This window comes from Metopolophium dirhodum, chromosome 1 (assembly GCF_019925205.1).
Source record: "Metopolophium dirhodum isolate CAU chromosome 1, ASM1992520v1, whole genome shotgun sequence".
In the NCBI taxonomy this organism is placed as follows: Eukaryota; Metazoa; Arthropoda; class Insecta; order Hemiptera; family Aphididae; genus Metopolophium; species Metopolophium dirhodum.
In genome coordinates this window covers 106,000,489-106,022,813 of record NC_083560.1, presented here as the reverse complement: position 1 = coordinate 106,022,813, position 22,325 = coordinate 106,000,489, and the positions used below count along the sequence as shown (strand labels likewise).

The 22,325-nt window shown below is 26.8% G+C and overlaps 2 protein-coding genes and 1 long non-coding RNA gene across 4 annotated transcripts; 2 read left to right on the top strand and 1 right to left on the bottom strand.

The window, feature by feature from the left end:
• Window positions 1-499: 499 nt before the first annotated feature.
• On the bottom strand, window positions 500-20,642 carry LOC132949263 (peroxidase-like). The gene is made up of 9 exons (XM_061020062.1): window positions 20,308-20,642; window positions 19,993-20,219; window positions 9,837-10,007; window positions 9,546-9,754; window positions 2,526-3,064; window positions 1,328-1,505; window positions 1,034-1,210; window positions 768-957; window positions 500-702 (listed from the first exon to the last, which is right to left on the bottom strand). The coding sequence occupies exons 1-9, from the start codon at window positions 20,637-20,639 to the stop codon at window positions 500-502; spliced, it is 2,226 nt and encodes a 741-aa protein (XP_060876045.1). The 5' UTR covers window positions 20,640-20,642.
• LOC132936686 (uncharacterized) lies at window positions 11,687-17,074 on the top strand. Of its 2 annotated transcripts, none has more exons than XR_009663514.1 (5): window positions 11,687-11,892; window positions 15,912-16,133; window positions 16,260-16,467; window positions 16,541-16,603; window positions 16,987-17,074. It is a non-coding gene; the product is annotated as an uncharacterized LOC132936686 (long non-coding RNA). The 2 variants fall into 2 exon arrangements; XR_009663513.1 differs by lacking the exon at window positions 16,987-17,074 and adding an exon at window positions 16,667-16,780.
• On the top strand, window positions 17,328-18,908 carry LOC132936684 (uncharacterized). The gene is made up of 4 exons (XM_061003451.1): window positions 17,328-17,399; window positions 17,500-17,750; window positions 17,843-18,002; window positions 18,722-18,908. The coding sequence occupies exons 1-4, from the start codon at window positions 17,348-17,350 to the stop codon at window positions 18,847-18,849; spliced, it is 591 nt and encodes a 196-aa protein (XP_060859434.1). The 5' UTR covers window positions 17,328-17,347; the 3' UTR covers window positions 18,850-18,908.
• Window positions 20,643-22,325: the final 1,683 nt, after the last annotated feature.

Below are 22,325 nucleotides of genomic sequence, written 5' to 3'. Positions count from 1 at the left end.
AAAATCTGCTCACATAAAATTTTTAACACACAGTACATACATTTCTATTGATAATGTGCTAATACTTATTCGTTATTAGTTATAACTTATTTTTTAGCTCCAATTCCCGATATTTGTTAAATTAACGTGAAACCCACCTATCGCAAAACCTTCTAAACCATTTTCAATTACCGTCCTGCAGACCGCAATCGATATGTTTGTGCCCGTATTTTGTTTGGCTACTTTAAGTATTTGTTTAAAATAATTATGATTGATATGATTGTTGTGAATGATAAATTTAAATTTATATTTAAAAAGGGCTTACTAAAATGTATATCAATGGTTAAAATTATATGTCTTAAACTGCACAGTTACCTCGTAAAACCGTGCAACTTAAATTGTGTTGTCCGTAAAATAAGGTGATTAATAATATAAATAAATGTAAAAAAAAAATTATTTATATTAATACTATATTATCAAAAAAAATTGATATTAAAATTTGTACACCTGATTTTTAGTGTTAATTTGTACCAAAAAAATTGTCTTCCAATTTATCAAACCAACCAATAAATTGCATTTCCGGAATTGATGTTGGTACACAATTATGAATTAAATGATCATATTCCTCCGGTCTCGAAAATACATGTTGTATCATAGCATCGATATAGGCGTTATCACATAAAACTCTGGCAAGCGTCACGTTTTTTATATTCTCCAGTTGATCTTTAATTAAAAATAGGTTAGTTAAAATTAAGTTAATTCATTAAAAATCAATTAGGTAAACTAACAATCAGAGAATACTCCTGGCACGTCATAAAAATATCTATCTGAAATTCTAGTTCTTACAAATTGTTCCCTGATAATACACCTCATCGTAGGGCCAACCATTGCGTCGTCAACGTGTTTCTCAAACAATGCACCAACCAATAGATCTATATCGTTCCAAGTTTTGTACAGCTTCAATAATTTATCAGCCGACTAAAAACAACATAACATACTAATCAGTTCAGTGATTATATTATAATTTAACAATTTAAATTTTTTTCATATTTACCCCCTCCACCATGATATCAGATAAATCTTGCATGTTCTCTATGTCTTTTAGTCCACAATATTTTCTAAATTGCGTGTAGCTTGGAATACCATGATCGCGGCTCCGTTGTATATCCAAGCTGAGAATATCCATTCCAAACGAATCATTAGGATCAATATTATATAGGTAATTTGTAATCTATAAAAATATTTAAAAAAAACATATTTAAATTATATTGTCTAAAATATTGAAGTCATCAACATTCATGTTGTAAAAATACAATGTTTTTATATTTATTGTCTCTTATAAACTTACAGATTGTGTAAACAGCATATCGACTTTTTCTGTATTCTGCACAATTAGTCCGATTAGCATTTCATTGATACCGTGGGGGTCATCAAAATTGCCCAACAAAAGCGGTTGGTTGTAATTTCTCTTTAAGGAACCATGATACCAAGTAGCATGATTTTTTCCTCTGAGAGTCCAGTTAAAACTAAACAAAAACATGCACATTAATTAGAAGTAAGTAGCATTTACGTACAACACAGTACAACTTTATTATTTAAATTTTTTCAAACGTCAATATTCTTATATATAATTGTGTATGTTTAATATTTTTACGCATTTTCTGATTTATGATATAAATGAAATAATATCATGTATTGAAACAATATTGCCTCTTGGTACCTAATTATCTAAATCTATACGTTCAATACGCTACTACCTTGTAAACATTTAATTTTAAGAAAATAGGTGGACAAGTTGGACCATTGTGTACTGCTTTTGCAGTACCTAGGTATATTAGTTGTCATGCATGTTGTTGTTATGGATGTGTTATATTTGAATTCAATGATAAATCATTGTTTACGAAAAATGGGACGTCATGTGTTAGGCTACTTGTGTAAATAATCAAATTTAATAGTTAAAAAAAAAAAAAACAAAGATCGATAATCTCATGACCATAAATAGCGTGATTTTCAGTAAACTTTTTCTTTTTGATAAAGGTTTAAAAACTTTTTGGAAAACCTCTATTAAAATTATTTATGTAAACTATGAAAAGATAAACTTTTATGAATTTCTAAAGTCTGTTTGCTTATTAGTTTTGAGTTACAACAAAAAACCAAAATTGATAGACTAAAATATTGTAAAAAATTTACATGACTTAACAGCATGCACGATAATTGTATTATAATAATGTCAATAATAATATTATGTAGCTTGGCGTGGCCCATTGGCTTCTTCCAGTCGCGGTATGCGACTGGGAGTAAGTAACGGCCACAGCTACTAGCTCCTGGATGGGTGACTACCCGGGTTCATAGTAGTTAAAAACCTTGCCCCACACATATATGTGTTTGATACATACCGTAACAACCGTAAAAACAACCTACCGTACCAACCTTATTCCTAGTCCCTACCACAGTTCAAAACCCCTACAGCAGCTAATGACTTTAGACGCCGGGATTAAGTTCAATAAAAAAATAATAATAATAATATATGCGGTATAAGCCCGAACCTAATTGTATTGCTAATCATGGAATTGGTGAACGGCAGTATTGCGGTCGCGAAGCTATTACTAACTGACGGGTCAGCAGTCTCGTCGTACGTGGTTCTTTGTTCCAGTCCCAAACCGTTTTCCTTGGTGTAGTTAACACCAAGCAATGCCGGCAGCCATTCGTTGTACGTGATGTGCTGTATGCAAGCCGTCACGATTTTCTTAGCCTCTTGGAAAAGTTCTTCATCAGTCCAGAAGCGTTTTTCTTTATACAGTTTTAGGGCTATCCGGTTGTGTTCCTTTACCCACAGTGTGTACACGGCATTCAGTTGTGGTAACGCGTTGGCTCGAATATCACCAGCCCTAAAGCACGTGCCGGGGCCGTTCTGACAAACATTCGTATCGGATGTTTCCAGCGGCATGAGATCCCAGTTTGGAAAGAATAAAAGTGGTTTTTGTACCAATAGTTGGCCGCTCGACAATTTTCTCAACGACAACGTCTGTTGTTCCGTCGTACCGTAAATCATCGATGCGTCTAAATAATGGGTAGCTTGGTTCATCTGTGAAACATAAATATGTTTTAAATAGTGACTACAAATTTTTAAATATTCTATTAGTTTCTGTGGTTTTTACGAATTGGCCACGTCAGTTCTAAACACTAAGGTGCTGGAAATATTTGCACCACTCCGTGTAAACGGATTTCGTAGTTTGTTTCTTTTTTGTTTACAATTACATCGATATTTCACATATCGTTTATAGGAAATTGAGTCATTCGTTGGCATACAGTAGACGTCTTTAGTCGTCTAAATTGCGATGACAGTGAATTGATGCTGAAAGCCTATAATTATGGACGAAATTTCGACTACAACCAATGAATCACCAACAACACCAAAAGCTGCTAAACATGAATACGTAGACGAAAAATGTGGTAAATATATAAATGATGTATTAAAAAAATCTGATTATTTTATTTCGGCAAGAAGTAGAAATCCATGGATTACTATAGGTATTATTGAGTCTATTAAAGTTAGAAATAGTCTATTAAAAAACGAATTAAAACACAAAAATGAAATAGCTAAAGCATATAAATCAAAAATAGTACATTTAATTAAAGTTGCAAGAGAAAATTATTTTAAAGATCAGATCAATGTAGTTAATAAAAATAATCCAATATATTAATGGGAGTTGTTATATTATTTCTTAAAAATTAATAAATATATAAATGATGTCGAAATTGAGTGTAATGAATTAAATGATCATTTCGTTAATATTGGTAGTGATTTAGCTTCAAAAATACCTTTTTTCAAAACCAAGTTAAAAACTAATATAAATCCTAATTCTTTCTTTTTTGAACCAATTTATGATGAAGAAATAAAATTAAAAATTAGTTCATTAAAAAGTAGAACATCACCAGGCTCAGATAATGTAGGTGTTAAAGGTTTAAAAGCTGATAAAGACTCAATAGCCACTTCAATGGCAGAATTATTTAATCTATTTATTAATACAAGTTATTTTCCTCAACAATTAAAGCATGCAATAATAACTCCTATATATAACAAAAATGGATTAGAAGAGACAATGTCAATAATTATCTTCCAATTTCTTTAATTTCAAATTTCTCTAAAGTTTTTAAAAAATGTATTTTTTCAAAGATAGTTACTTTTTAGAAAAAAATAAAATACTTTCTAAATCACAATTTGGTCTCAGAGAAGGTAAAAATATAGAAAAAGCAATTTCAAAATTAATGTCGTTAATTAAAACAGAAAAAAAATGTAAAATGGTAATTTTCTTTGACTTAAAAAAAGCTTTCGATACCGTAGACCATAATATACTAATAAAGAAATTGAATAATATGGGTGTAAGAGGAAACACCTTAGAACTATTAAAATCATATCTTAATAATAGAACATGTTGTACAAAAATTAAATCAAAATAATCTGAAACTAAAACTATTAATTGTGGAGTACTCCAAGGGACCTCCCTAGGTCCTCTGTTGTTTAACATGTATATTAATAGTTTAGCTGAAATTAAAGTCAATGGAGAATAAGTATTATTTGCAGATGATACAGCATTGGTTGTTGAAGCTGATTACCATGCTGAATTATATCAAAGAGCTAATAGAGATTTAATTAAGATCAGAAATTGGCTTATTGAAAATAAATTGTCTTTAAATATTTCTAAAACACAATACATTGACTTTTCTGAAGCGAATTCATATAATGAATTAATTATTCATAACTTTCCGTGTACAAATTTTAATGAATGTTGTTGGCGTAAATTAGAAAACGTGTACGAATATAAATATTTAGGATGTATAGTTGATCAAAAACTAACATTTGACACTCAATTTAATGAAATAGTTAATAAAATAAATAACAAAAGAAAATTATCAATATTCTATATTCTAAAAGAAAAAAGTTTCAAGAAATCAGTATACTCAGCTTTAATTCAATCTCACTTACAATATGCAATAAGTATCTGGGGAGAAAAAGACAAATTAAATAAACTTCAAGATATAGTAAATAACATCACTACCAAATTCAAAATTGAAGATGTAGGACCCGTGCATGATTTGCTAATGCATAGGTTAAGAAAGGAATATCATGATTTATATTATCGAATTCTAGAATATTATGAAATATTTAAATACTAAATTTATTCACTTAATAAATCCTGACTTTAATGTTTTACATATCTTACATTTTGCAGACAGTCTTTTCCTATTGTGATTAGTTTTTATTATAAGTGGATTAACATTATCTGTTTTTTGTTTACACTTAAAGCAATATAGTTTGTTCATTTATCAGGAAAATAATTGATTGAATAAAATAAAATTGATAAATTAAAAAAATGTACAAAAAAAAATTTAAAAATATAAAAATTACAAAAAAATAATTATTACTTGTGGCACTATCAAAGAGATAACCATAGAATATAACAAAATTTAAACTTGTTGCTGTTATGATAACAATAACGTGGTTATAATAATGATAGCGAAATATCTTGTTCATATACAGTACCATTGATATCATAAATTTTATAATAATTCACATTTGATTTAAAAATTCTTTCAATTATAAATATTTCTTTAAACCAATTTGTTTTTAATTTATTTCGATACACATAATTTATTGAAGATATCTATCTCTATCATTTATTTCAAATTTAGGCTTAGAACTACTAATATCATAGTTATAAACAGTAGAAAGTAGGTGTTTCTCGTTTTTGTTATTAACTTCAACAGGTTTCATTTTTATTGTTCTATGATATGTATTGTTATATGTCTTAATAATTTTTGGTAATTCAGTAATCCATACATTATTTAAATAAAGTACTTTTTTCAATTTATCACCTAATGTACGATTAAAACGTTCAATCATAGAACTCTTTTTATCAGTACCCGTACTGCACATTGTTATGTTATATTTGTTTAGTATTTGTTTTAAATCTTTATTATAAAATTCTTTACCTTTAACAACATGTAATTTTTTGGGTACACTACGTTTAAATATTTGTGAAAATGCTTCAGAGACATCCAATCCAGACTTTGTTTTCAAAGGTACTGAAAAAACTCACTTTGAAAACGTATCAATAACATTAAGTATATATTTAAAACCATAATTAGCTTTATACAATGTCTTATGATTATCTTTAACTTTATCTTTATCCTCATTATGTTTATTTCATAAATTATAATTGGGATCACTATTTGTAGATTTCGGTCTATAAAAGCAGTACAAATCAGCTTGCCAAGTATCATTTATACCTCTTTGTATAAAATGTCTTGTTTCAAAATTTTTTCTAGCTGGTTTAAATAATTCATAAGCTTCTATGAGTTCTGGTGGTTTTGATATATTATTCTTATTTGTATTACATATTTTACATACTGATAATCTCCTATATTTACTACCATTTTTAATAAATTTAGGAATACCTATACTTCTAGTTTGAGATTTACAATTTTTGCAATAATCCATTTATTTAAAATATATTTATATTTGTGCATTTATATATTTATGTATATATTTTTATGTTTATATATTATTTTCTCTAATTGTATTATTGGTAAGGTCATAAAAAAATTCTGTACCAGATACTAAACAAATATAGCAAATGGTATTAGCAGGCACATCTTCGTTGAAGTCTGCATGTAAGATAATGCTTGTTTTAGATCCAGAAATCTGTGATGGTCGCCTGCTCATATCAATTACAAAAAATGGTCTGGTATCTTTAAATTGTTCTGGAGTTATATACATTAAAGATAAATCTCTATGTACTCTATTATAAACATTCTTATAACCCATTAACATATCATAAGCAATATTAAATTTTCCTTTTTTAAAATCTAAGTTTAATAATTCTTCTGGATACTTTATACCATGAATATCCAACCAAATATTTTTCAAATTACAATTACTAAACTCTATTGGGTCTGTCAATTGATTATTTAATCTAGATGTTTGAAAAGCTACGATAGCAAATAAAGGATTATGGATATTTCTATACATATTTGTTATATCTTTGGTTAGTGTTTTACCAGTAATATTTCTTTCTTCAATACATTGCCATGATTTGAAACTAAATATATATTAATTTCTCTTGGACAATAAAACTAATTCATTTATCAATTTAAATTTATACGCATCTTTATAAGTCCCAACTGGTATTCTAATAAGTAATTTTCAATAACAATTTTTCCAACTCCAGGTATTACTGCTTGATCATTTTTATCTCTAAATAAAGCATCAACATTGACATTTTGAACATAAAAATACATCTCTTGCTTTCAAAGATTGCAATAATACCTCATTATTATTTATCTTCTCATAAAGATTGATAATTTTATTATCAATCCTGCTTTCAAAGACTTCAATAGTGCCTTCTCATAAACTTTACACATTTTTTCACGAATGAAATTTGTCAAATCTAAAACTTGAGCTCGGTTAACTGACATTCACTTGGAAGATTCACTCAGAATTGCATCGTCTCAGATCCAACCAAATATCGAAAAATTAGTTAGTGAAAAACATTGTCGGTTTTCATATTAAAAATAAAATAAAAAAAATTTGTAATCAAAAAAAATGTTTATCTATATATGCTTTAATAATAATAATAATTTGTAATTCTAAATGTACCTACCTAATTTTAAAAATTGTAATAATAAAACTGAATTTTTATATAAGATACATGTTTTTACTATGAATGCGACCCGCAAGATTTAAAAAAAAATATGTGGCCCGCTGCATAAAAAGGTTGAAGACCCCTGTCATAAAGATAGATAATATTATTTTTTCGATTCATTTATTTATATAAAAAATTATGCTACTAATTATGCTTTTGAGTTTAAGTTTGCTAGCTAGATTTGTAACAACTACAAAAATTACCATCTCAAACCAACATCTGCCAAAAGTTATCATTACAAACCAACATCTACAAAAATCGAAATTTCAACTCAACATCTACAAAACTGGAATTTCAATTCAACATCTACAAACTTGGAATTTCAATTCAACATCTATAAACTTGGAATTTCAATTCAACATATACAACATCTCAATTCAATATTTTATTTGTAAATATTTAAATTGTAAACAAATGATACCTGAGTGATTTTTGTTGGAAAAATTGTTCTATATATGTATAGACTTATAGAGCAATTTAGACGACTAAAGACGTCTACTGTATGCCAACGAATGACTCAAAATTCACTAATGGGTTGTATTTATAACTTTGAAAACATGATGCAATATTACACAATAATGACGTAAAAGGTAATACAAATAGAGGGGTAAAAATCTAGAAAAAAGAACCTTCTAGAATGTTCTATTTGACGTCACAAACTTGATATTACGAAATATAGCCACTTTCCTATAAACGGAAAATTTAAAGGCGTGCTGTAAGCAAGTTATATACTTTTTTGAAAAAAAGGCCTGTAGTATATGATAAGAAACAACCATAGTTATTTGGAAACAGAGGCATATCTTACCTATTTTATACATATTTTGATGTGCTTACTGCTTATTAATGTGTATTTTGTAGATTTATTATATATCAACATGTTGCAGAAAATGAAAATACTTTGGTTGTTATTTGTTTGCAATTTATTTATGATATGTACCTATATAATATGTATTAAATGAAATGTATGAAATTGTAATCTAAAAATGTATAATTTATTGTATTTGATAACTTTATATAATTGAAAATCTGTGTAGTTAAAAATGTAGGTATGTAATTTTATATAAAATATGTGAAATATTGATGTAATTGTATACAAATTGTATAGAAAAAAAGTAGTGAAATTAGGATGTAAAAGTATCAAAATAAGCTAATTTTAAGGTGTTTTTTGACTGTAGAAAAAAGCCAAGTGGCGTCATATAGACATAACATATCTACTGTTTTTATATGGACTTTGCCAATAGAAGCCGCCATTAAAGCGTTTCCCTCAAAATACCTTCAATAAGTGATATTATTTTTACCATGGTAAAAATATAATATAATTTTATCAATATCTTATTATTTAATATGTCTGTTACTTGTTCTATGGGTCCAAATGTACGTACCTGTATATATCTAAATTTAACTATAATATAAAAAGTGCTTATTTACAGTTTCGGGATTGTTCTTGTTTATTCTACTTTTCAATCATTATTTAATTCCGTAATTTATTCTACTTGTTTTATAAATGCTACATTTATTAATTGTTTACTACCTAACTATTACATCCGTGCCTATGTTTATTAATACTTGTTCATAACGCCATGTACACTGATTTCGCAGTTCGTTTCTTTTTTATTTATTATCAATAATTTATAAACATTTAAACAAAACGACTAACGTATAACATTTTCCAAACGGACAAAATTTATTTATTTAATATACGCGATTTTCTGTGTACGTTTTTATATGGACTTGGCCTATAGAAGCCACCATTCGAGCCTTTCCCTCAAAATAACTTCGATAAGTGTTATTATTATTATCATAATAAAAATATTTTATAATTTTATCAATACCTATGCTATTATTTAATATGGCTGTTACTTGTTCCATGGGTCCAAATGTACAATCAGAACGCACCGCTGGCCGCGAACGCACGTAGTTCATGCAGTTCATGTAATCAAACGGATCCGGTTTAAAAAACCTATCTTCATCCGGTATAAATATGGGCTTGCAGGACCTTATATTTTTGTTCAGAGAATATTGAATACTTTTGTCCTTATCACAACAATTTACAAATCTGTTATCTTTCCCTTTGGATTAAATAAATAACGTACGTTTCCATTAATTAAAATGAAATCAATTTTTATACGGTTATGTGTTTAATGTGTATACCCATTGTAGAAACTGTCGTGTGTGAGAGATCGTGGCCTATAAATATCGACCAGTACGCCACCATCATCGTTTTTGTTAGGTCAGGAGAGTCTTCGTCTTTTACAAGATTTGTGCTCAGTAATCTAGGATTAGGCAGCTGTTCATCGTTAATATTGGGCATTTCGTAAACACCTGAGTGATCGATTAATGAAATCACAACATTAGATCAGCAAGAGTGTAAATTAAAATACGTCATTTATATTTAGAAAAAATGAAGTGTTAGTTGTAAGAGTACTATGAATATCCCACATAGCATTTTGGATGATGATTGCATTTTTAAAATATATTTTAATCATCATAAAGAAAATATTTCCCGGAATATATTTTTTAAAATGTGTTGAACATATACTGTATATAATGTAATTTCTAAATAATTTACAAAATATCTTAAACACGTTTTTCGAAAATATTTTAACATAACCATAAAATGTACGTTTTAATGATATTATTGCCCGTGACAATAATGAAATAATATATTATATTATGCCAGTGAATTTACACAATTTTAACATTTTTTTTTAAATTTAAACATTATGTAAGTATACATATTTTTTTAATTTAATTTATTTAATATTATTGTTTAGTAATTTTATTTTTAAGAGGCTGTCACACCCGCATGTGTTGTCTCCGTCTTACAAATGTACAACATAGCAAAAACTGTTTTGCATGGGACAATTTTTCTCGCACCATATTTGTTGTAGAACTACCAAATTTTCACAACACATAAAACTTTATCTGTGCAACAGTGTACTTTTTTTTAATAGCACTATCCAATCATTTTTATAAGCAAATAAAAAAAACAATATAATCAAATGTTTATAGAAGCAAAAAACTTTTATTGTATTTATGTTATCTAAAATATTGGCACGCTGTTGCATAGATAATTGTTCACACTATGTTCATACATTTTGGAGCCACTACTACAAACACAGAAAGATAAAAGTTGTCCCGCGCAAAACAGTTTTTGCCTGTTGTACATTTGTAAGACAGAGACAACTTATGCGAGCGTGACATCCACTTAATTTTTTGTTTTGGTAAAATTATCCTGTTCGGGTGGGGGGGGGGGGCGTTCTAGATCAATTTTTAGCACAGATACTTGACAGATTTGGATGACTATATTGGCAGAACCAAATTCGAGTAATAAACGTATGTCCACGGGTTCTTAGAGAAATAAACTAAACGAATAGAGCACAAAAGATGATTAAAAAGACGAAACGAATCGATATAATGACGAAAAAGGAAATAATAACAATCGACGTCTAGAATTGACGCAATTGCGAAGGCTACGAACCGATTTCAGGTACAAACCGCATTTGGAAAACAAACGAACTACACGAATAAAGGAGTAACAGCGATGAAAAAATGACAAAAAGATCAATATTGGAGTAAAAGGCGTATAATTTGTCTAAAAACGTTATTTTATCATATAAATAATAAAAACAGAACTGATAACGAAAAAAGCGAAATAACCCGCCGCCGCGTGGAGTGTACTGGCGGGCGGTAGAAACGGAACGGTGTAATTAGATATATATCTGTGGTGCGAAACGTTCTTTAATCTTTATAGCAGCTGTTTGATTTTCGGCCACGGATTATATACTTCATATTTTGTTCTATAAATATACCATGGTTAATTAGTTTATAAGTTATCGGGATAGAACATAGACATATTAATATTATAATACTATAATGTTAGGTTAGGTTATAATGTAATCGGTGTTCATTTTTTCATTTCGAAAATCTGTATTGTGCCCGTTTGTGCGACCTACTGTTTTCCGCGACGTTTTTAATTAAATTTGCATAGGTCTATCCGCTGCCGTGTTGTTTTTTTCTGTGCTTCTTTTATGTTATTATATTACTAATAACTAATTGAAGACATATTACAGCAGTCGTGTTACTCGTGTACACGCTAATCATTATTGTGTAGATCGTTGAGATTAAAATATAATAGTGTAACTTAAAATACGCTTTAATATTGATTTACCATAAGAACTAATAACTGCACACAACAATATTTAAGGTAAGTTATAACTTGTTTATTTTATTAGATAGGTATTAACGTGGACTTCTGTGTGACCGCCGGTGGTCTTCTGTATAATTCTCAAATTGTATATTTGTGTAATTTGCACCGGTGCCCATGCGACCGTAAATGAATAGTTTTAAATTATTAAATTTGCTATTAAAATTTTTCTAATATTATAGTTTATACAAATTAGGAATAACATGCAAAAATATTGTCGATTGAGTATATTGTGTAACCGCCTTACTTTTAAAACTAAACAACCATTCACACACAATTCACATATACTATTACCCTCACTATAACCTATATTATATTGATCCAAAAATATACAATGTATTAACAAAAGACATTGAACATAATAATATTATAATTCTTTCAAGATCGTTCTAAAATAAATTACATATTATAGTTATATAGGTAAAAACGTATAGGATTATTCCGTTATTATTCTTACATTAATTAATTAGAATACTATATTATGATTATAGTAATTATTGAAGAGTTTAATATCATGGCTTCTTTATATTGTACCTACTATTTAACTGCTCGATTTTATGTTTTGTACGTAATAATTATGTGAGAAAAATGTATTGTAATTTATATTTATATTTATATTAATTTATATTAACTAATCAATTTACCTATAACAATGGTTTTTCTTTATTTTACCTATACCAATTTCAAATAACTTTTTATACAACTTATAGTTTACCTATTAGAATTTGTGTTCAAAAATTGTAAGCTCATGAAAATAAGTAAAAATTAATACATACCAAATTTAACATAGTAGGTACCTACAATATAATATTATATTGGTAGTAAGGTATTATGTTAAAATGATTAAATCAATTATTTAGAACAATTTCCTACCTATTCCAAATATTTAAGTTATTTTATTTAAACTGCACAACATGTAAATTACTTATCAATCTAAAATTCTAATGTTCTAAGTAAGATGTTAATATAATATTATATGTTGATAGCAGAATATGATTACCTACCTATAATATTATTAAAAAAATTATTGATTGATAAAACATTTAGAAACGGTTTCATTACATAATTAATTTGAATATAATAAAATAATAAATTTAAATGTAATAAAATAATAAGACAAATAATATAGATAACGGCTAATTGTGTCAATGTTGTTTGAAAACAAATGATTTCTTGAGGTTTTCTGAAAATACTTGTTAAAAATGTGTAACTCTATGATATAGGTACTCGAACGATATTTGAAAATCATCTTTAGGTTACCTATGCATATCTCATTTGATTATGGTTTGTTGGAATTAGAATTGAAAATTTGGTTAAAACCATGACAAGTGGTCAAAAGACCACTGGTGAAAGAACAAAAAGGAGAAGAGTTAAGAAAGAACTAGAATGTGTGCAGTTTGATCTTAATTTTTCAAAATTGCAAAAGAAAAGACAACACACCTTTTGTAAAGAAGTGAATATGAATTCCAATGATGATTTTATTGCTAATGATTCAAATAACAAATACTATGAAGAAAATATCAGTACTCCAATATGTAATAGTTATAAACAAAATATTAAAGAAAACTGTTTCAGTTCTGGAACAACATTTTGTAATGTATATGAATCATATTATAATCATAGTTTATTTAGGACGGAGTCTCCAATTAACCTATGACTATTTTTTCGAATTTTATTTCGTATCAATACCATTTCATTAACATAATTTGTTCATCCCTAATTATTATAATACCATTATTCTATCCCTATAGTTGTTAGTGAAAATAAAATTGCACCATATACCTAATGTATTTTATAATTTAAATAACCTTTAGTTTAAATTTGAGTCTTATAAACATTATGGAATGAGAAAATTCCGAGGAAAATTCTAAAGTTTTTAAATTAAATTTTTATATTTACCTAATCTACCCGGGCATTGTCAAAATATTTTTGGTATATACATTTAAGGGTGATCCATTCAAGTGTAAATAAAATAATCAGTTTTTAAACAAAAATCAAAAATGAGTGGCCAATATAGGGTTATATACTGGTCATAGCTAGGTGCCAGGTGGCAGCTCCATCCTACTTTTAGGTATTTTACCCACTATTTTATTATTTTTAAAAATTTTATTTTGATAGTTTCCTGAGAATAATGCATTTAATGAACCAATTGAACCTATTAATGAATGGGATTTATTCAAGCGTAATTTGTGCCAGTGGGCAGTAAAGTTTAACATAAATCATAATGCTTTGGATGGATTATTGGTTATTTTAAAAAAAGTTCCAACATTATCTCAACTTCCCAAAGATTCACGCAGTATTTTAGATACTAGAAAAATGAATGAGACACAGTGCTTAACTACAATAAATCCTGGTTTATATTATCATTTTGGTTTGAGATTAGCTATTCTGGAACATTTTAAATTTATTTCAACAAATAATATTGATGTTATCAAAATAGTTATTGGCATTGATGGCTTGCTTATCTCCAAGAGCAGTGCAAGTCAATTATGGCCCATTTTGGGGTATATACGCCCATTCAAGAATTCTGTGTTTCCAATTGGTATATACTGGGTCCATGAGAAACCTGACGATTCTAATTTATATTTAAAACAATTTTGTGTAGAAGCTAAAGAGTTATTAACAAATGGAGTTAATATTAATGGAGTGATTTTTAAAGTTATAATCGATGGATTTTCTCTAGACGCCCCCGCTAAATCGTATGTGCTAAAAGTTAAGGGTCATAGTGGTTATGATTCGTGCACCCAGTGCATAGAAGAAGGGGAATATTTGAAAAATAGATCATGTTTTCCATATACAGCAAGTAGTGAAAAAAAACGCACACATGACGACTACATTAATATGAAGTATGAATAACATCATGTTGGGAATACAATCTCAATTTTATCAGATTTACCTGGTGTAAATATTGTAGATGCATTTGCGTTAGATTACATGTATCTTGTTTGCATAGGAATTATGAAAAAATTAATTCAATTATGGATGAACAAGGGGTCATTGAATGTTCGATTACCTAGTTCTGTTGTGAAAATAATATCAAGTCAACTGGTATCATTTAAAAAGAGTGTCCCTTATTTTTCTCGAAAACCCAGGGCCTTAAATGAATTACCAAGATTTAAAGCCACAGAACTGCGTCAAATCCTTTTATATACTGGACAGGTCGTTTTTAAAGACAACATAAACAGCAACTGTTATATGCACTTCATGGCACTTAACATAGCCATGACTATATTATTAAGTGATAATATGAAAAAAAAGTACATAGATTTTGCTAGAAATTTACTCAAATATTTTGTTCAAAATTTTGAAAATCTTTATGGAAGACATTTTATTTCGCATAATGTTCATGGGCTTTTACATATCTCTGATGACTATACCAATTTTGGCCTTCTCGACAACATAAGCGCATTTCCTTTTGAAAATTATATGAAGTCCCTCAAAAAAATGATAAAAAAACACGATAAACCGCTACAACAAATAATTAAAAGATTCTATGAACAAAAAAATGCAAATACTTATAAAAATACTAATACAGAAATTGTTTTTAAAAATGAACACACAAATCCTATGTTAAATGATTTAATAACACCACAATTTAAAACTGTTAATTTACTAAATACAAAAATTAAAACAACATGTATAGCTGATCAATTTATATTAACTATAGACAATAATACTATGAAAGTCTTAAACATAGCTCATACTAAAGATACGAATGAAGTTGTTTTCATAGGGAAAATATTCCAATCTAAAAGACCATTTTATGAACAACCACTAAGTTCAGATATTTTTAATATTTATACTGTTGATAATTTATCTAATGAACTATGTTGGATTCCAATGAAAAATTTAAAAAAAAGGTTATGCTATTGGAAAAATGTAATGAAAAAATAGCTTTGCCTACTATACATTCAATTAATGATGATTAAACTAATTAAAAAAACAAAAAAATTTGGAGGTACCTAGTTAAATATATTTTTTTGTACTTAACCTTAATTAATTAGATTTTATGTTTACAGTTATATTTTATACATTCAACTTAATATGACATACCACATAGTAATATTCATAAAAGAAGATACAGTTGAAGTTGTACAATCTCATTGGCTGTCAAAAGATGGAACTACTTGTGCTTGGCCTCATAGAAATTTAGATCCAAAAAAACAGATTGAAAAAAAAAACAAATCGTAATACATCAGATTTCAATTGGTATGATGTTCGTATTTTAGCAAAAGATATTGGTAAGTAAAAATATTCAACTGAAATGGTTGTTAATTTGCAATAAAAAATGTTTAATTATTATTAGGTATATTTTTATTTATAATTAGTTTATTATAATTTATAATATTGCTTTAAAACAGTTTCAGCAAGTTTAAAAGATGCCAAAATAAAATGTAGTAAAGTAACTCATACCTCAGATTTATCAGAAATTGAAAATAAAGAAACTAGAAAACTTCGATGCAAAATACTTGGAGATGCTGATAATTATGGTTTTCAATTAAAAAAAAAAAAATCTTTCCGCATGTGTAAAATCACCAAAAATATTTAGTCCTCCCAAATTAATTGCTGATACAGGTATACAATAAAAGTAAAATTAAACCTATTCATAATTGTAATATAATATCATATTTATAATTTTTTTTTTTAGACAATTCAGATTTTGATGACTCTGATACTGATTATACATTTGCTCCTCCGAATATGAATTCATGTAAGATATAAATGAATTACAATTATTGTTTTTAATAATATATTATAATTTAAATTTTTTTAGGTGTTAAAAAGTCTCCTGTAAAATATTTTGAAGTAAAAATGAGTGAAAAGCAACAAAACATCATGTCAAAAAACAATAGTTATCAATCCCCTTCTAGAAAGTTATCTCTTGATGGTAACTAAAGTATTACATTTCAATGAATACACATAACTATACAAACTGTTGTGTTTGCTAACTATATATGAATTAAGCTATTTATATTTTTGCCATTATTATTATTATTGTCATTCTATTATAGGACCAAGCTCAAATATTATTAAAATAAACAAACCTGCATCATCAGAAAAATGGAAAGTAATAATTGATAATAATAATTCAAGGTCCACTAAATCTTTAAAAAGAAAACTAAATTTTGATTCAATGTCCTAGAAAACAAATGGGAACCGTAATAGTAAAGCTCGTGTCAGTCAGTCTCCAAAACATTTTCGTAAAATCGAATTTACATAATTAAATTAACATAAAATTAAAATTATACATTAGTTATATTATTAAAATTAAAATTTATTTATTTTGAATCTCTGTTTGTATAAATCAAATAAGTTTCCTTGAATTAACTTTGTACTTGACTTATCACTTTCAGAAAGCATAAACACAAATTTGCTTAAGTCCCCTACAAGAAAAAATCGCTTAAATGATCATAATATTGGTGATGTTGTTACTACTCAAGTTGATTTTAATAACATGTCACCCATGTCTTGTAGTCTTTATACTAATGAGGTCTTAGCTATCGATGGTAATAAAATAAATAAATAATTTGCATCTTTTTCAAAACCATAATAGGTAACTGATTTGTGAAATGTATATAAGTTTGAAAATTATTAATAATTTTTCAGGTTTAAGAAATACCTTAATAAATTTGACTCGTTCCATTACAAACATTAAATATGATATGAACAATTATATGATAAAAATTGATAGGATTGAAAATATGTTGAGTGATATTCATACAAATCAAAACAAATCTTTTTCAAAAGAAGTTAATCATCTAGTCAATGATAGTATTTATAAATTCTCAATGACAAATATTGACGAGCTAAATATATTTGAAGAAAAATTAGGAGACATTGAATTTCGGCAGAAAGTGGTGCGTTTAATAATAAATCTTCAATAGTTTTGAGATACATTTGATAGTAATTTTACTTAAAAATTATAATTTATTTTTTTATTATTATGCAGGTACATTACTTGAGTAGACTAGAACACGATAGTGTCTCAAATAAGACACGCCAAATAATGTCGAAGATATTTCATAATAATTTGCTATCACGATATTCTTATGCAGGACAGAAACATAAAATGGTGTTTGCTACTCTTCATTCCTGTTCCATCATATTTGGTAATTTTTTTTTTAGTATACTATATAATTATAGTAGTTAAATACTAAATAGTGTTTATAAATATAATGTGTGTCATGCTGCTGTGTTAAGTATGATGAAGCGTGACATAAATAGAATTATCCAAGAGAGGGCGTAATATTGAAATTTTCTGATAATATGGAACAGTATGCAAACTATACTCATATATATTTTACTGCAGTATATTATTAATGAAATCATATCCCTGCACATACCTTAAATATAATTGAGACTTAATTTTTTTAATTAATATTATACAATAATAAGTTAATTAAACAATAATGAAACTTAAATATTTAATTACATAATATAATACATTTTTAATAGGTTTTTAGCTATTTATTTATACAGTTAATTTATATTTTATTTACATTACCTATAAAGATAAAATGATTATTTGCTTTTTAATTGTTTAATATATTTATAATATACCTACTTATATAAGTTAATACTTGTATTTATTCTATAATTACAAAAACAATTAACAAATTCTTAAATACTAATAAGGATTGGTAAAAGTACATAATAAGAATAAGAAAGAATTGTTTTGTATGTTTAAGATAAAAAAAATAAGTTGCTTATTAATTTTACATTAACTTGAACCATTCTAATATTTCATACAAATAGAACCCAGATGTTATATATTATAATTATGATACTGTCTACACATTAATAAAACAAAATATACTTAATATTTTAGAAACTGTAAGAAGTGTACAAAAACATTGGAATTGCACAGACCAAGAAGTATTAAAACCAATGAAATTTTTCATGGCAAATGCTAAATTCAGGGAAGAAAAGAAACAACAAAAAAATCATTCTTTTTAATTGTAATTATTCATAATTATAAATTAATCTTAAATGTTTTGTTTTATTTTCTAACAATAATAAGAGAATATTGGATTCAGTATAGATACTAAAATTAAATTGTAAATTAATTATAATTTACAATTTAATATTTTGTTTAATTCTAATATTGTTTATTAGTATTTATTATTCATATTCAAAACACTATTTTTAATATTATGTAAATTACAGGACTTTGTACCTGTATTATTTTTATGCTTATTCATAATTATAACTTCATTTTAATTTTTAAATCTGTTTTATTTGTTAATAAAAGAATTGTCATCAGTATTGTATTACTAAAAAAAAATTGTAAATTAATATTAGGTATAATATACAATTTAATATATTTTTTTAATTCTAATATATTGTTTAGTATTATTTTTTATTCATATACAAAATACTATTTTTAATATTATGTAAATTACAGGACTGCACTTGTATTATTTTTACGCGTATTCTTTAAAAATCCAAACAACATCCAAAATCCTATTTTATAACCAGAATGAACACTAACCTTATAATTAATTTTTTTTCTTAGTAAATATAACTTACAATTTACCCAACAAATTTAACTTATTTCGAGCATTAAAATTAATATATAATAAGAACCAAAATAAATAATTCAGATTACAGTCCTCCAGGTTGAATTATACAATATGTTTATTGGGTTTTAATGATGAGTCATAATAGTCTAATATAATATAGTTAGAATATTAACTATATAATATAGTATGATGCCCCATAATACAGGATTATTTCATACATATTTAAATCAATAAATGATTAAGTAATTACTAATTAATAAATATTTTTAAGTTATCTTTAAAATGAATACAAAATATTATCATATATTTTGAAAAGATTGTAAACAGTATATTTTAAAAATTGAATTATGAATATGTTTTAAAAATATTTTTGGAAATATTTTTAAAACAAAACAAAAATATTTTGAAGATTATTTTTTCAGGCCAAAAAATATCTTGAAAGCATTTTTAAAATATATGTTGATATATGATTTTAAAATTGCTTTTTGTTATGTGGGATCTTAATGTTATTAATAAAAATAAATATCTAAACATAGGTTACGGGTGATTTGCGTCATGAAAAATTAAGAAATATTACCGTCTGTGTAGACTGGAAACAGCAAACGTTTATAAGGCGTGTTTGCCTTTCCCAAATATTTACGTTTCAGATTGTTACAAGATCCATCAGGACTACGATACTCAAAGTCCTTCCCGATGCACAAATTGTTGTTGTAATACTCAGACATACACATCCCACCCAATGTTGTCCCAGTCAGATTGACTTTCGTTAAATCTTTGGTACATTGTATATCACTTAACCCGTACCTGAAATGATAATTTAATTTATACATATTATTATAATAAACATACATATTTTTTTTTTCATTTAGATATTTATTGTATGCTTATATACTTCAAACAATATGTATTCTTCAAACTTCGTGTAACTTCAAATATAATTTCAGCATTTTGAGATCCTGAATGTCCCTCTTTGGAAGGCATAGAATCGATCAGTTGTCCATAAACCGGGCTTCCAATTGTCAAACGACTAATATTTGATAATATAATATCCTCTGAACGATATCTGTTTTCAATTATTTTACTAACTTTTTGAATTTCTTTGTTTACCTTGGAGATATCGAGTTGTTGGTACCAGTTATTTGAGCTTACACAACATGGTGGAAAGAATATCACCGTACAAACCAACAATCGTATTATAATTATCGATGTACTCATTCTGATCATTTTTATAAACTGTAATCATATTACAAAATGTTTAAATATTAACTATAACATTATTTATATAATTATTTGTAGAGTTGTATTATTGTCTATTGATTGCATTAAAATATATTTACACTGCAATTACCTCTCATAAATCAAATACCAAAATATCAGCCGGTATAATTTGATAAAAAATATTAACTAGCTATCAATATACTATTTTCATACTCCATGCATTAATTTATGTATAGTGAATCTCGACTGATTTTAGATGACAAATTTTAGATCCTGAGCATAACAAAATAATATATTTATTTTTTGTGTAAAGTAACAATTTGTGTTTTGTAGTGGTGTGCGTGTGTGTACAGGGTGTGGCTACATACAAAGATTAATTTTAAATTCAGAAGCTCACTATCTATCAACTATTATCACACAATATATACACGAGTGCGTTTAAGTCAACATAATATCACGGAGAATTAAAAAAGGTTAACAGTAATGTTAAGTGTAAAAAGATCTATTAACCTGACGGCAGTGTTCGATATTACATAATTAAAGATATTTAGGGATTTTGTTGGTGTTGATTTAATAAAATATTAATTAATGAATCTCCGTTATTTTTGCATATTTTGTAGTTTTTATTGCATATCTTTACCGCATATATAGCGATATTTAACTATTAAGGTAATATTAAAGCGCAAAATAACTATTCAATTTTAAGTGATACCATCTTCCGACCCTGGACTTATTACTTATTAGTTATGTATTTTGTGAATTATGTAGATACATTTATTTAGATGACTATAAATTTCATCTAGATGAAAATTAGGTGTCAATTTTTTTTTTCTAGATAAGATACAAATATAAAGTTTAATACAAAGGTAAATTTAGCTATTGAACAACACTGCATGTATTGACGGGTGACAACTGATTGATTATTAAATATAAATATAAACAAAATCGGTACAGCGGTTGAGAATATGAACACGAGTATTCATTTTTATAATGTATTATTATTATTATTATTATTAATTATTAATATTTCAATTTTGATCTATTCAACCATTCAATTTATATGCAGTACCTAAGATATTAGTACGTGTAGACATTAAACTACCTAGTAGATTTACACTAACAAACACTGCACATAGCTAAAAACAAAATTTTAAAAATGATTTCGCGTCAATCTATAATATTATCGTTGTTTTATTGTTATTCAACAAAATATATTAATTGCAGAAAAATATTAAAACATTCCATACTAATTACTAAAATTAGGAGAAATTACTAGTTACTAAAAAACAATATATAATGGATTTCACCTACCTTTTTTTGGAAAAAAGTTATTTCAAAACACAAAAAATTAAAGTGTGTACGGTGATAACAGAAAATCGTAAATAAAAACACATTGTCTTTATCGTGATCATTTCTTATCGGTAAAATAGTTGTTCCTAACATCATTCCTTACAATTCTTGTAAAACATCAGCTGTTAATATAATCTACTATCAGTTATTATAAATTCGTCATCTTACCCAGCTCGTCAACTTACCCGGGTGCGATATAAGAAACCCTAGACGTCACAGTGCGGTTTCAAAGACGCCGCTCTTATTGGTCAATTTCAAATTGCCGCGCTTTTTCATATATCATCATATAAATAGTTATTATTGATTATCTTATCACTTAACAATTATAGGTGTTTTTGAATT

What these genes read in the sequence shown, in the direction of transcription:
- LOC132949263 (XM_061020062.1), bottom strand. Translation starts at nt 20,639, where the DNA reads ATGATCAGAATGAGTACATCGATAATTATAATACGATTGTTGGTTTGT. An exon ending in ATATGCTGTTTACACAATCT is followed by an intron (nt 1,211 to 1,327) that starts GTAAGTTTATAA and finishes ATATTTTTATAG; the next exon opens with ATTACAAATTACCTATATAA. An exon ending in GCCAGGAGTATTCTCTGATT is followed by an intron (nt 703 to 767) that starts GTTAGTTTACCT and finishes TTTTAATTAAAG; the next exon opens with ATCAACTGGAGAATATAAAA.
- LOC132936684 (XM_061003451.1), top strand. Translation starts at nt 17,348, where the DNA reads ATGTCACCCATGTCTTGTAGTCTTTATACTAATGAGGTCTTAGCTATC. An exon ending in TTGAATTTCGGCAGAAAGTG is followed by an intron (nt 17,751 to 17,842) that starts GTGCGTTTAATA and finishes ATTATTATGCAG; the next exon opens with GTACATTACTTGAGTAGACT. An exon ending in TTCCTGTTCCATCATATTTG is followed by an intron (nt 18,003 to 18,721) that starts GTAATTTTTTTT and finishes TTAATATTTTAG; the next exon opens with AAACTGTAAGAAGTGTACAA.